Source organism: Mastomys coucha, unplaced genomic scaffold (assembly GCF_008632895.1).
Source record: "Mastomys coucha isolate ucsf_1 unplaced genomic scaffold, UCSF_Mcou_1 pScaffold22, whole genome shotgun sequence".
NCBI classification, from domain to species: Eukaryota; Metazoa; Chordata; class Mammalia; order Rodentia; family Muridae; genus Mastomys; species Mastomys coucha.
Genome location: NW_022196905.1, coordinates 144,869,648 through 144,885,003, shown reverse-complemented (window position 1 = coordinate 144,885,003; position 15,356 = coordinate 144,869,648). Strand labels below are relative to the sequence as shown.

The window sequence follows — 15,356 nt, the reverse complement described above, 5'->3', positions numbered from 1 at the left end:
AAAATAGCTCCAGTTTCTTTTCTTTTTTAAAGATTTTTTTTTTTTAAATTTAATGTATGAGTATCTGTGAGTATACCTGTGTGCCAGAAGAGGGTCCAAGATCTCATTACAGATGGTTGTGAGCCACCACGTGGTTGCTGGGAATTAAACTCAGGACCTCTAAAAGAGCAGCCAGTGTTCTTAACTGCTGAGCCATCTCTCCAGCCACTCTAACTCCTGTTTCTTTTCTTTCTTTCTTCTTCTTCTTCTTTTTTTTTTTTTTGGTTTTTCAAAACAGGGTTTCTCAATGTAGCTCTGGCTGTCCTGGAACTCACTCTGTAGACCAGGCTAGCCTCAAACTCAGAAATCCGCCTGCCTCTGCCTCCCAAGTGCTGGGATTAAAGGCGTGTGCCACCAATGCCCAGTCTAACTCCTGTTTCTTAAGGTGGGGTAGGAGAGTATTTGTATCTTTATCTTCTCCTAGTTTGTTCTATTACTAATATTACTAAGTTATGCTATAGACTATCATAATATATCATAAATACAATAAGCATTAATAAAATTAATACTAATATGATAATATTAATTATTGCATATCATTATTTGTCATTATGTATTTGTATCTGCTCTTAGCTTATTTTATGTATTTATTCATTTTTCTATTTGTCCATGCAAATGTGAATAGTGTATTAATTTCATTAGTAAAGTCATAATGCATTTAATGTCTGCTACTTTCCACTGTTCATGACTTTTTAAGCAGTTCCACCATCAGACCCAGCTATAGTACGCCTGTACATTTACCCAGACTCCACACCCTAGTTGACTTAGGTTGTAGGACTGGACCTGGTCACATCACAGAGAAGCGTCACATCAATGATCCCTATAGCATCCGGCAATGGGAAATGGATAAGGAAAACGAGATACATAACAGTCGGATTTCTTCTCAGCCATAAAGAGGAGTGAAGCTAAATCAACTGCAGGCAAATAAATGCAATAGGAGATAACCAAATTGAGTGGATTAAGTCAGTCCCAGAAAGGCAAATGTTACATGTTCTTGCTCATTTGTGATCCTAAGTTTTATACAGTTCACATAAAGTTTGTGAATATTAAATAAAAGTCGAAGTAGATTATCTAGGAGACAGAGGGAATTGATAAGGGGAAGAGAAAAGACAGGTAGAAGGGATGGGGTATGCATAGGGAATATAACTCAAAATGCAATATATATATACCTATAAGAAAATTTAAAGAAAAAAGAAATTGCACAATAGGAGCTTAGGTGTAGCTTGAAGTTTAAATGCCTGCCTACCATGTTCAATGCTTAAATAGAGTACCGAGCACCAGATTTTAAAAAAACAGTAAGAGCAACAGATATATTAATATTTAAAGGCAATTTTTTTAAAAAAGTTTTTCATATTCTCACATGCTTACCCTTCCATGTAAATGTTACATGTACTTGTCTAGCTTCAAGTGGGGTGGGATTCAGCTTTTGAGAAGTGCCTGTTTATATACAATTTTAAAATATTTTTTGTTTGTTAATGATCTGATTTATACAATGCTTTGATTTGTTAAATGGGGTTGAAACTAATAAAGTTACATGAAAATTCTCCTCTCATTTAATGAGACTATGCAGTCCGGACCTACATCAGCAACTGTCTATCTCTGGTGTTCTTGCATAATGATGAAAAGCTGCCTCTGAACACAGCTGGTGTGGGTTTGAATCTACCTGTCTCTAATTTGGCTTTGGAGGTGTAGCCAGCCTCTGGGAAACTCTTTACTCTTTGGGTCTGCCTTTCTGGGTCTGTGAGACTCATGTGATACTCACATGCACCTCACAGGAGCATTATAAGAGTTAAAAGATCTCAGGTATGGAAGGCATACACCACTTTACCTTTCCAGAGTAAGTTTGATCAAGTACCAGGGAGCAGGAGAGAATGAGTCCCTGTCTTCTGAGAGCCTTTGTCCTGGTGGGGCCATCTTTCCCTTACTGAGTTCCCTTTTTAGTGTGTATAATGCACAGTATATCATCTGAAATTCTCTCATACACCAGAGCATGAACTGTGAACCGTGAAAGCCTCTATCTTCTCAATGTGACTGTGGATTGAGGTCTCTAGTTCTAGTGGATTTTTCTCAATGCTTTTTGGTTTAATTCCAACTTAAAAAAAATTGTATGTCTATAAACATTAGCCTGCATATATGTATGTGTACCACATGTGTGCAATACCTGCAGAAACCAGAAGAGGGCATCAAATCCCCAAACTGCCATTAGAAATGGTTGTGAGCTGCCCTGTGGGTGCTGGGAACTGAGCCTGGGTCCTCAGTGAGAGCAGCCAATGCTCTTAACTGCTGAGCCATCTCTCTAGCCCCTCAACTTCTTTTTAGCAGTTCTCTGTCCTTTCTTCCAGTGATTTTGGGATAGCTGATTTTCACTGATGTTTTCTCATGCAAAAGACTATACTCAGGCTGCCAATATAATTCAGTGTGTGGAATGCCTGAGTAGCTTGCACAAAGCCTTTGTTCAGTCTTTGACACTGCATAAAGCTGGGTGTGGTATGGCATGCTTGTAGTCTGAGCACAAGGCTGGAGAGAGAGAGGGTAAGAAGTCTGTTTGGCTCTATTGCAAGTTAGAGGTTAGCATGGGCTACAGGAGACCTTGTTCCAAAAAGAAAAAATAAAAAGACGATGCTGTTTATTCCTTTTTAAAATTTATTTTAAAGTTTATTTATATATGCATTTTATGAATATGGATACTTTGCATGCACATGTATCTCTAATCCAAGTTTGGGGATTCAGAATACAGCAGACAGCAGTGAGCTGGGAACTGAACTCAGGACCTTCAGAAGTGCTTTTAACCACTGAGCCATCTTTCTAGCCCCTATCTGTTCATTCTTCAGGAACAGTATTTTCTATTGTGCTAAACAAATATTCTGATTGTTCCTAAAGAGTGAACAGCAATGTGGTTGGCTTAAGTTGTTATTGTTCTGCCCAGAGAGTAGGTAGTGCTAACTGATTTTGCCATTTCAGGGTGCTATCTACCAGTGATACCAACACCCAGTACGTCACCTCTCTTCTAATCTTTGTATGGTCAAATGATAACCTTAAAATATAAGAAATAAAAAAGTTACATTTGTATTTAAAGCCCTCCAGAGATATATGAACTTGAGGGGCATTATGGACCTGCCTTACGAGGACCACCTCAGACCCTACCTCAAGGTAAGGCACCTTTCATATCATAGCATCCTTCTGCAATCCCCTAAATTGCCTTAGCAAACTCTACTAGGAAGATCCTGCCGGCCCAGCAGGTCCCAGATGCCACCCTTCTTACTTACTCTATAACCTGCTCTTCCCATCCCTTCTATGGGCTCTGCAGGTGTTCTTAACCACCAAGTCAGCTTAGTAAGGGAATATCTTGACCTCTAAGGTTTCTTTCTTTCCCTTAAAAAAATCTGGGCCTCACTGGTACATTATTTTATTGTTATTGTTCAAGAAAAAAAGAATTTGAGCTAGAAAGATGGCTCAGGGATTAAGAGCACGGGCTGTGAAGGGGATACAGATGGGAGGGTTTGGTCCCTTTGGTGTAACAGAAAACACAACCCCCTGAAGCTATTCAAGGTAAAGTTTACATTTGAAGCCAAGTTTTCTTCAGGCATCTCATCCCTATTGAATGTGTAAGATGGGGGTTAGAATGTGTTCTATGTATTGATGACATTAGGAACAGTCCCATCTAATTCGTACTAGATGGGATTCAATTTAAACATAAATGATATGACTTTATTCTGCTTAAAATTCATCAAGCAATTTTTGAATATCTTTTTCCACTGGGGCATTGGCTTCTAGCAGTTTACCACCCATATAGATAATCTAGCATTTATTCAAGAATTTAGAACCAGGGTCTTGTTCTATATCCCAGGCTGGCTTGAAGACTATATATAGCCCAGGCTGGGATATAGAACAAGACCCTGTTACTAAATTTATAAATGAAAGAAGTCAAGATGGGAGGTGGGAGGCAAGGAGACTGAGAAGATGGCAATTCTCCTGCCTCAGGTGCCCTGATGCTGGGGATCACAGGTGCCTATTCTCATACCTGGATCTCATTATATTTTAAAGATTCGTGTGTGTGTGTATGTGTGTGTGTGTGTGTGTGTGTGTGTGTATGTGTGTGTGTGTGTTTGTGTGTGTATATATGTGTGTGTGTGTATGTGTGTGTGTGTGTATGTGCGTGCGCGCGCGTGCCCATGGGTGCAGGTGCCCATGCATTAGATCCCATGAACCGGAGTTACGGGTGGTTACAGGCCACTCGCTGAACCATCTCACCAGCCCACTCCTTGCCCTTACCTTGGCTAATAAGGAGCTCTTCTATGTTTCCTGGGGTACAAGACTTCTAGGAAATACAACCCCGAGCTCTTCACAGATGAAGTCTGTCCAGTGCCCACATTTAACACAGGGCTCTTCCTCCGTGTACCCCACTCTAAGTCACAGCAACAGTGGGAATGGTGACTTAGAGTGGGGTACACTGGAGACTGGACCTGGAGAGTGGAACATGTTCCAGTCTCCATAGCATTGATCCCACAGGCTCATCCTGATTTTACAGCTTCTAGTTTTATAGAGCCTTCTAACATGTGAAATGCCTGTGTAGGGAAACACTGTCTGAGCCTATACTTGTGTTCTTCCTGGGGCAGTTTATAACCCTTTACTTGGTTTTTCTGCCAAGCTTTGACAGGAGAACTAAAGAATATTCTAATTATGAAATCATTAATTTTCAGAGTAAGCTTCCCTGCTCTGTTTCAAAAACTACTTGGGCCAACTCCAAAATGGCTCTTTTGGCCACAGCAATAAATCACCATACAAAATATTTTAACGTTTAACCCCAGATAAATTCAATATATCCAGAAAGCTGTGTTATAAGCATTCTAAATCATTAAACATAAATTCAATCCTAGTTGTTTCCTGTTGCTGTGATAAAACATGGAACAAAAGCAACTCAGGGAAAGAAAAGGTTTGGGGCCTGTAACTTACAGTCTATCATCTGGCCAAGGTAAGAACCAGAAGCAGGGAGTGAGGCAGGGTCTGTGGAGAGGTGCTGCTTGCCGGTTCACCTCTCATGGCTTGCTACGCGTGCTTTCCTATAGTTTTGGTTGTGAGTCTAACCTTTAATGGCCGAGCCATTTCTCAGCCCTCAGCCTACTTTCTAATAGAACCTAAGATCATCTGCCCAGGGGTGGCACTGCCCACTGTGGGCTGGCCCTCCACAATCAGTCACTAATCAAGAGGAACATACAGACTTGTCCTTAGGCCAACCTGATGAAGTCAATTCCTTAGCTGAGGGTCTCTCTTCCTATGCTGTGTCTTGATGACAAAAACTAACTGTCCTGTGTTAGTTTTGAACAAATGGCTACTTTATATATCTTAAAAGATACATTGTAAATATTAGAATTAGTGACTGCAAAAGTGTCTCAAATAGGGAAAGTGATAATGGGAGGCTTTTATCTGGTGCAGCCCACTGCTACGTCCTCAGCTGAATCCCGGGAGTGGACACTATGTAGCCACCAATGACCCTGGAAAGCCATTTCAGTTTGCCTTTCCCTGAAAGCCTCACTCTCTACCTGCCACTATTAGATTTCGCTGCCAACTTTAAGGAAATGAATGATTGCAATCTTGGATTTCATAATCAGCTCTTAGCATAGTCAGCGCTGAGATCAGGCCCATGTAGACTATTATATAATTACAGTAAATAGCAAAATAACATAATTAATTTAAACTACTTCTCAAAATTAAAATATCTTGGAGGAAAAAACACACATACACACAAAACGAGGCAACATGTATAAGCATATGCAAGAATATTTAGGTTTTTTTTTTTTTAAATGAAAGTAGGAAACACTGAGCAAGAGATGGAAGCTGAGCCACAGCTTTGGACACAGGTGAGACTATGACAAATTCTTTTAATTTCCACTTTTTTACTTTATTTTTTAAATAATTTGTAAAGATAATCATTTATTTTAGTTTATGTGCCTAAGTATCTTGCCTGTATGTGTATCTAGGCACTACCTATGTATCTGGCATCCACAGAGGCCAGAAGAGGGCATCTGAACTCCTGCACCCAGACTTGTCACAACTGTGACCAGACAGCTGTGAGTCACCATGGGGATGCTGGGAACTGAACCTGGATCCTAGGAAGAGCAGCTAACACTCTGAACTACTGCGCCATCTTTCCAGCCCCTGGTTTTCTCTTTTGAAAAAAAAAATGGTCTTGCTATATATACTTCAGTCTAGCCTCAACTTTGTGATGCCCCTGCCTCAGCTTCTTCAGAGGGCTTGGATTATGGCATGCATCATCACACCAGGAGAATCTGCTGTCATGCTACATCTAGCTGCCCTGTGTTAGCTGGTCACTAAAATTGAAAGAATGTTTCTATTTGATTCAAAGTTAATTTCAAAGCCAATTATTGTAACTGTATGAATTATAGCTTGTTGGTCCCAGGGGCTGTGGCTTTACGCATCCTATCTCCCAGCACCTGTGCTTGCCAAGAGCAGTAAGAGTTTAGTACACAGATCACAGGCAGGAATGGTAGGAGACAATGCCCTCTGCCAGAGCAATTCCTCCGCAGAACACAGCTTTTGTTTCCAAAATATCTACCTCGACCAAAAGGGACAGAGGTGCCACAGAGTATCTGAGATAATTTCACATGTCCAGATCAACTAAGTATAACAATCATTTCACTTCCTATCACTTAGATACATGGGACAACAATTATATACCGAGATAGATATGCACAGTGGTTTTAATTCTGTCTTCAGAGTGATTCTTACTAGAGCAGATGGATTTCTTTTGTTTTTAGGCAGATGAAAATGTTCCTTTAAGAATTTTGTTGTAACAAGGTATGGTGGCTCACACCAGCATACTGAGAGGCTGGAGGGCGAGGAGTGTGAATCTGAGGTCAGCCTGGGCAACATGGTGAGTCCTTGCTTCAAACACACAAACATTAACAACAGCTCACTGAATCTTTTCCCTTTCTTTTTTTGCTTTTTTTCTTTTTAAGATTTATTTATTATTATAAATAAGTACACTGTAGCTGATTTCAGACATACCAGAAGGGCATCAGATCTCATTAGGGATGGTTGTGAGCCACCATGGGGTTGCTGGGATTTGAACTCAGGACCTTCAGAAGAGCAGTCAGTGCTCTTACCCGCTGAGCCATCTCTCCAGCCCCCAATTTTTTTTTCTTTTCATAAAAGATATCTGCTGTGGTGGAGTTGAGAAATACTGACCTTAAGGTTGGACAAGCAGTTGCTGAGGAAAACGTGCCACCTGTTGAGGAACAACTGCTTCTGACTGACACACAGGAGACAGGTCACCAGGGGGTAGAAGGCCTGAGGAGAAAGGAGTGGAGGACACTGGGTGACTGATAGTTCAACAGATTAGGAAACACATATTCACTGCACCCAAAGCTTCAGCTCGTCCTCTGTGGCCATGCGGCCCCAATAAATGAAATGCACACTGTACAAACACAAGAACTCCTGTGTGCTTCCTAATGATGGCTGCATAGAATCATCTAGAACTCCAGCTAGTAATATATATATATGTATATATATATATTAATATATATATTTACATTTATATATAAGATGTTTGTTTCATGTCCAATGATACAGAAAGTTCATTGGCTAACTTCGTTTTTACTTATGAACTCTTAAAGCAAACTTAGAATTTTAGATTATGCTCTCAACCACCACAGAAATCAAACAGCTATCATGCCAGTTCTTTCTGTCAATTTGACACAAACTAGAGTCACTAGGGAAGAGGAACCTAACTGAGGAACTGCCTCCATCAGACTGGCCTGTGGGTGTGTTTATGGGACACTAACTTTTTTTTTTTTAAGGATTTATTTATTATATGTAAGTACACTGTAGCTGTCTTCAGACACTCCAGAAGAGGGTGTCAGACCTCATAACAGATGGTTGTAAGCCACCATGTGGTTGCTGGAAATTGAACTCAGGACCTCTGGAAGAGCAGTCAGTGCTCTTAACCACTGAGCCGTCTCTCCAGCCCCTCTGGGACATTGTCTTGACCATTAATTTACACAGGAGGACACAGCTCACTGTGAGCAGTGCCATTCCTAGACAGATGGGTCCTGGGCTATATAAAAAATGTAGCTGTGCAAGCAAGCTCTGGGGAGCAAGCTAATAAGCAGCATTCCTCCATGGTCTCTGCCTTAGTTAATTAATGCCTCCAGGTCTTGCCTTGACTTCTCTCCAAAATGGATTATAACCTGTAGGCCAAGTAAATGCTTCTTTCTCCTCTTCTGCTTTTGGTCAATGTTTTTACCACAGGAACAGAGAAGCTAGGACAGAGAAGCTATATATATATACATGTATACGCAGAAGAAAGTAAATATATATATATTTACCTTTTCCTGCAATCTTCCTGTAATTAAGGGGGATTCCTGAAAGAGCTCTTATGGTCCTGGTATAAACACCACCAAGACAAATGTAACCACAGCAGGAATTTGTTCATGATGGAATAAACAGAGGTGCTACTGTGCTTTTCCTGTCTAACTGGGCCCCTTTCCCAGAGCAACTGGAAAGATGGCAAGGCTAGCAACAGGCAGCCATCTGAAGAGCACATACATACAGCTCACTGTCATTTTGCTTAACCAGGTAGCACACACCTCTAGGGCTAAGGAAGATTCAAAGGGAAATACACCTATTCACTTGGACTAGCAAGAAACAATGGCCGATGGATGAGCTCCTATGGTCCTCAATTCAAATTCAGCACTGTTCTTGACATGAACTTAGTCTTAGAGGACTCTGAAGAACTGAGCCTACTGATGGCATCTCTAATGCCGGCCAATAAATGCAAGCAATTAGTCCTAATGACCTTAGGGTATAGGCAAGTGAGCAAAGTTGGGACTACTATCAGGTGAACAATTGGGTGCTGGCTCAGACCCTGACAGGAACATCCAGGCCTTGGAGACTAGCATAGGCTAGGCCTGTGGCCAGCTACTGAACTTTGCTTACACTATCATGACTATAGCTGGCACACTGCTGCCAATTTATAAACCAGAGGTTAATTCACTATGCAGCAACTTGAAAGACATTATATTGCCTTCTCAAGACTTAAATGTCAACCTTCAGAGACTCTTGCCTGTGGGTCATATCTCACTCCTGGGTTCAGTTAGGATTCTGAGTGTCAAGATAGGAATTAGCCAGCACAGACTCATTCCTGGGTTGGAGATGAGAAACTGTTATTATAAACTTTAGCCTTTAGATTCGAAAAACTTCTCAGAAATTCAAACAGAAACTCAGTTTAGCCAATCTCTAAATAAACAGCTGAATCCATGGGACTAGAAAATTCCTCTGAGGGGATGTGGGATAATCCCTGTTTATCACCATTCTTCATGGGCCTTGCTAAACACAAGCTCTGAAGTCGGAGAGGCTGAGGCAGTTCTCCCACGTGTGGACATTTCCTACTCTCAAGGAGCTCCAGGCTCTCCACTTGGGACAATGCTCGGCTCCTCCAATAGTTACTAACCAAGGAATGCTTTTTCCGAGAGGAGAGTTCCAATGTCGTATCGTACAGGCTCTCCACAAAGTTCCTGAGGCAGGGGACGTTGACTTCATTTTTGACAGCCTGCAATAGAGAGAGACTCATAAGAATATTCCACTCAGGAAACTGCTGGGTGTGTCATCCAGGTTGAAGAAGTTGTTAGACATGAAAACACAACTCACGGCAGCCACGGGTACAAGGATTTCTACAAAGAGCCCGGCCAAGGCGTGCTTGATGTCTTTGTCTTTCACCTCCAGAAAATAATGCGCACATTCCTAGAAAGCAGAAGAAGAGCACAGGGAAGAAACAGAGATGACAATACGAATGAGCAATGCACTTAAATAAACCCAATTATCCTGTACACAGCTCATTCTGAGATCTATTAAAAGCCACTGCCTTCAAGGTTTCGTGTGTGGTCTAACTGCCTGAGAGGATCAGAGGCCTTTCCAAGACGTGTTTTCTCTTTGTCCTGAAAGAACTAACAGCTATACCCCTAGGCCCAAGTCATGTGTTGCTTGGCTGGTAGGTTCAGTTCATTCATTCATTCATTCATTCATTTGTTCATTCCCAAAAAATTTCTATGGCTTCTTTAACCCTCTGTGAGGTCCTGGGCCACTGATCAGGCCACAAACAGAAATCCCTAGAGAGAGCAATAAACTCCTGTCAGGTCTAACTGTGGAATAGTCTTCTCCCTACAGAAGTGTTTACTTTCAGGGCCTGACATTCTACATGTGTTTATTATTCCCATCCTTTCTGAAGCAAGTCTGGAAGGCTTCCCTTCATGAAAGGAAGCCTCTGGAACACTCCCCTACTTTCTCTGCCTACAAAGCTACTGGTTACTAGAGAATATTTTTGGTTGCCTGGGGACTAATTCTAGAGGAAGGTTGGCCTGCCCCTCCCTTACATTAGTGAGTTCCTATGGCTTCGAGGTGCTGTCTTCAATTATGATGTTTATGTCTACACCAACTCTTACCCTCCATATTTCAACCACTATTAGCAATACTAGCAAAAAGGAATTCCTAAGGTCTCCAGTGTACCATTGTACCAAATCTCATCCTAGGCTGAATGACCTAAGCCTACCAAGTCCCTGAGACTGACTGACTTATAGAATGGAGCCTCTGGTCCCCAGGATCCTGGCCCCCTTTCCTGTATTATTCTGCACTGGTATGTAAATAATCTCCCAACTAGGTATTCACATACATAGCTATGCATGCTGTTTTGATTTTGATTTTTTTTCTCCTCAAAGACAAGGCTTCTCTGTTTAGTCCTGCTGTCCTGGAACTTGCTCTAGAGACCAGACTGGCCTCTATCTCAGAGGTTCATCTGCCTCTGCCTTCCAAGTGCTAAGGGTGTGTACCTCCAGCCTGGTGGATATGTGCATTGTTAACTTAGAGTGGAATAAGATAATAGCTGACAGGTACCTGAGAGCTGTTCCCTAAGGTTAGTGACATCACCATTTGCAGACAAGGCAACTGAGGCTGGAGTCAGGGAGGTGCTAAAGGAGCTGGCCCTGAATTCGAACCCAGGAAGGTAATAGTCACCCCTCCTTCACTTACCCTATGGATTAGCCATTGAGATATGTTTCACACACCAATTCAACTAACTCCTTTAAAGTGTTTAGTTCCTAGTCTTATTCTATGTTTATAGTTGCATTCCCATTCTATGACCAACCTACAGCTCTTTAATGATCCATCTCACCTCCTAGGGGACTCTACAGTTTGGCAGTTTCTCCCAATCTCAGCATCCACTCTGGTCCTCAACCTAGGCAACCTAGTTACTCAAGGATACATTCTGTTGTAAATTTGCTTACTGTGAACACTGTGTGATTCATATAACTTGTGGCCTTTTGCTTCTAGAGATGAACCAGCCTGCCTTCTTCTTGGGCACGAACGCCATCTTACATAAAGACATGGGTTCATCCTACTTATTATTATTACTTTTAAAGATTTATTTATTTTATGTATATGAGCACACTGTAGCTGTACAGATGGTTGTAAGCCATCATGTAGTTGCTGGGAAATGAGCTCAGGACCTCTGCTCGCTCTGGTCCCGCTCATTCTGGCCCAAAGATTTATTTATTATTATATGTAAGCACACTGTAGCTGTTTTCAGACTCACCAGAAGAGGGCGTCAGATCTCATAACAGATGGTTGTGAGCCACCATGTGGTTGCTGGGATTTGAACTCAGGACCTTTGGAAGAGCAGTCAGTGCTCTTAACCACTGAGCCATCTCTCCAGCCCGTATCCTACTTATGATTAAATGTGTTCCTCAAGGATAGAGCTATGCCTATCTGTAACCTTAACTACAAACGGTTCTGGACTGCCTGTTCTAGGAAACAGCCACTATGCCTTTGTTTCAAAAAGTTACTATAACCATCTTACAACCCTACCTTTGTTATTACTACTTTGTTACAACCACCTTGCAATCTCGTCTTTGTTTCAGAAGGTCATTGTATCTAACTTGCTCTGCTCCCGTAACCCTAGCTTATCAATTCTCCTATTTGGAAGACTCCTGCCCCTAACCTACAAAAATCTTATCTTCCTCATGTTCAGTGCTGACCTCTTGAATCCATCTTAGGGAAAGGCAGCCTGGGTACATAAAACGCCTGCTTTAAGTAACTGCTTATTTTAATTAATTTGGCCACGATGATTTGGGTCAGTGGCCTTCTCCTCCTATCTTTGGGATTGAAGCTCCTTCTTTTATTTGGCATGATGTTTTAAGGGTATCTATGTTGCAGCTGGAACTCATTAAGAGAAACTACCATGTTGCATGAAAATGCCATGGTTTTTGTTTTTAATCCAAGTTCAGAGATATTTAAACTGCTTCCAGTTTTCAGCTACTATTAAAAAAATACTGCTATGAACATGGTCAAGCCTTTGTGTAGATTGTATTTTCACTCTTTGGTGTGAGAAGAGGAGTGGGCCTGCTGGATCAGTTGGTAATTCGAGGTTTAGCCATTGGAGTGTAATAAACACTATGAAACTCGTGTTTATGACAAATTAACATCTTTTTATCTGCAGCTTGTATGCAAATGTTTTAACCCCCGCCTTTCCCCATAAAACCTTTGTTTACCCACAGGCCCTGCTATACTCCCAGAATGTAATGGACTGAAGCAGCTGCCCTCTTCCCTCTTCTTTTCCTTTGCTGAGTCTGTGATGTTGGACGCCAGCCAATAGGGAAAAGACGCCGCCTGTGTTAGAATAAATGCCAGGTGCACTTCCTGACAGTGTGATTGCTCTTTGGCGCACACTCTCTTGGTCAAGTTCTGCCTTGTCTGGACACATCTACTGGAGTGGTGGTCTCTTTCAACCCTGAACTTATTGGAAGGCTGGTTGTACTACATTCCAACACGCTACTTGTTACCAACACTGGTGGCGCAGAAGTCCAACTTCTCCCTGTCCTCACCCACTGCTGTAGTCTTTTTCTGACTGTGGCTACCACAGAGCCATATAACCTGTATTCCTAATTCATACTTCTCAACTCTCGGGGAAGATCTGCACCAACCTCAGTAACAGCAGCATTAGAGAAATCCCTTCAGACGGCAATTTCCCTTCAACTGAGTGAATGGAGGCTTGAGTTCTGCTGAGCTCTCAGAAGTCGGAGATGTTACGACTCCCTTTCATAGTAGAGAGAAGACAGATTTCTCCCTTTATGGAAGTTCTTATGCTTGTGAATGCCACTATGGCCCACCCAGAGGTGCTGGCTCAATGGCTCACTATCAGCTAAGACTTAGTCACAGAGTGATATCAAAGTCAATGGTGCCACCAAGTGCCACCAAGTCCCAAGAGGATTTGAAAGTTTTAATTATGTTTTGGCAATTAGGTTATTTGGTGTTAAGGCATTTTGTGACTTACCTAGAAGCTAATTTTACATGTATATGTATATATATATATATATATATATATATATATATATATATATAAAACTATATTATGTTACTATAATATATATGTGTGTGTATATGTATGTGTATGTATAGGTATAGTTAAGTGCAGACTCTCTTTGACTTAATAATGGTGTCTTGCCCCAATACATTCAATCTAATTAGAAAGTATCACAAAGGAAACTTTCACTTAAATCCCCCAACTTTCTACAATGGCAGTACACAGAAGAGTCCTGGTCTCATGGCTGGCTGTGTGGCTGGTTTGGAAGTTGCCATTACTGATATAGCCCAGCATCATAAGAAGTTTACACTACATCATGCTAGTAAGCACGAGACTCAAATACAAAAATGTGAGCTGGGCGTCTGACGCAGGAGGGTTGCAAGGTTGAGACCAACCTGGTCAACCAAGAGAGATAATACAGTTACACAATAAAAACTCTATAAAAAGTGTTAGGGTTGCAGTTCAGTGGTAGGGAGCTTTCTTAGCATGAATGAGGCTCTAGATTCAACCCTTGGTACTATGAACATCTTCTATAATGTGAAATATGCTTTCTATTGAGTGTGTGTCATGCCGCAGTTTTGAATGCTGGCTGTTGACCCTTTCCGTGTTAGACACTGCCTGTGTGGGTTTTCCACATTCTAGCCGCAGTATTTGGGTGGAAGGAACATCATGAGGGAAACATTTGTGACTCCCATGAGGGGACTTCACCTGCATGAACTGGAGGGATGCCTCGAAATCCTCCACTGGGTACATCTTAATTCGGAAGAATTTCATCCCCATTATCAAGCTTATGACACTTTGTACCACATAGGGGCTCTGCTCTTTGTGCCGTAGCTCTTTCAGCTCTGCCATGAATTTCTTCTTGACAGCAGGGAACCTGAAAAAACATAAAAGACTTACTGATTAACAGGTAAGAAAGTCACTATCATGAGGGTCTCCAGCATCCAAGGGTTACTGGGCACAGTGACGGAGCCCTTCAGACCAGGGGAAGTACAACGGCTGTCAGATCGTGAGGATCCGACCTCTGGAATTTGACGGAGTCCAGCTGGCCTCTTTCCCTCCTTTGTTCAATTCGATGTTCTCTATCTCTTTCAGACTGAGCTAAGTTGCTGTTTAGATCTTCTCATGATGGTTTAGCTCTTAACCTGTGCATACCAAACAAACAAACACACACCCGTCCATTTTCTCAGGCCTAGCTACCACCAGAATGCTTGCAGGTCCCTAGGGCCCAGAGTGTCCAACAGTGAGCATCTGTGTGCAACTCATGGGGTCAGCTATTTCTGACAGTGACTGCAAATTATTTTTGGATCTGTATCTCAAATAATGCCTAAAATACCCCAATTTCCATTGCTGAAGTTTTCTGTTGCTCTTGTATAATTTTAAGTTAATGATTACGGAAAAATATATATTTTAAGTTGAAGGAAAAGTACAGCAATGGGAAAATTGAAATTATATCTGAGAGAAAAAGGTGAAGGCTGGAACATGCCTCAGACTCCTGTACTCTAGAGTCAGAGGCAGAAAAGAGGACCATTAGCTTGAGTCTTGCCTGGGCTACACGATAAAACTGTTTCAAAGAACCAGCTACTGGGGATGCATCTCAGTCAAACAGCACTGGCCCAGCATGGTAAAGTCTTGGTTCCCTGGCACCACAGCAGTAACGACAACAACAACAATAAATAAATAAGAATGACCTGCCTGCTATGTGTAGACTTCTATACATAGGGCTTCTAGGGTTTGAGCTGATGATTGAAGATTGATACAAAAGCCACAGTACCTATTCTCAACTTCTCTGTATTGTTGAAAAAGCAGATTAACACCAATTATACCTGTAACATCATTTTTTTAAATTTAAATCAGAAATCCGCATGCCTCTGCCTCCCGTTGCAAACTGATACAACCACTCTGGAAATCAGTTTGGCGGTTCCTCCGGAAATTGGACATAGTACTA

The 15,356-nt window shown here is 41.7% G+C and overlaps 1 protein-coding gene across 8 annotated transcripts in view; it reads right to left on the bottom strand.

The window, feature by feature from the left end:
- Positions 1-15,356, bottom strand: part of Fry (FRY microtubule binding protein) — a 407,497-nt gene that overhangs the window by 133,679 nt on the left and 258,462 nt on the right. For all 8 annotated transcript variants that reach the window (XM_031338824.1, XM_031338826.1, XM_031338825.1 and 5 more), the window contains 4 exons: positions 14,117-14,285; positions 9,706-9,798; positions 9,509-9,607; positions 7,246-7,347 (listed from right to left, as the gene is read on the bottom strand). In XM_031338824.1, coding sequence (XP_031194684.1) covers positions 7,246-7,347; positions 9,509-9,607; positions 9,706-9,798; positions 14,117-14,285 — 463 coding nt within the window. The remainder of the gene's footprint in view (positions 1-7,245; positions 7,348-9,508; positions 9,608-9,705; positions 9,799-14,116; positions 14,286-15,356) is intronic.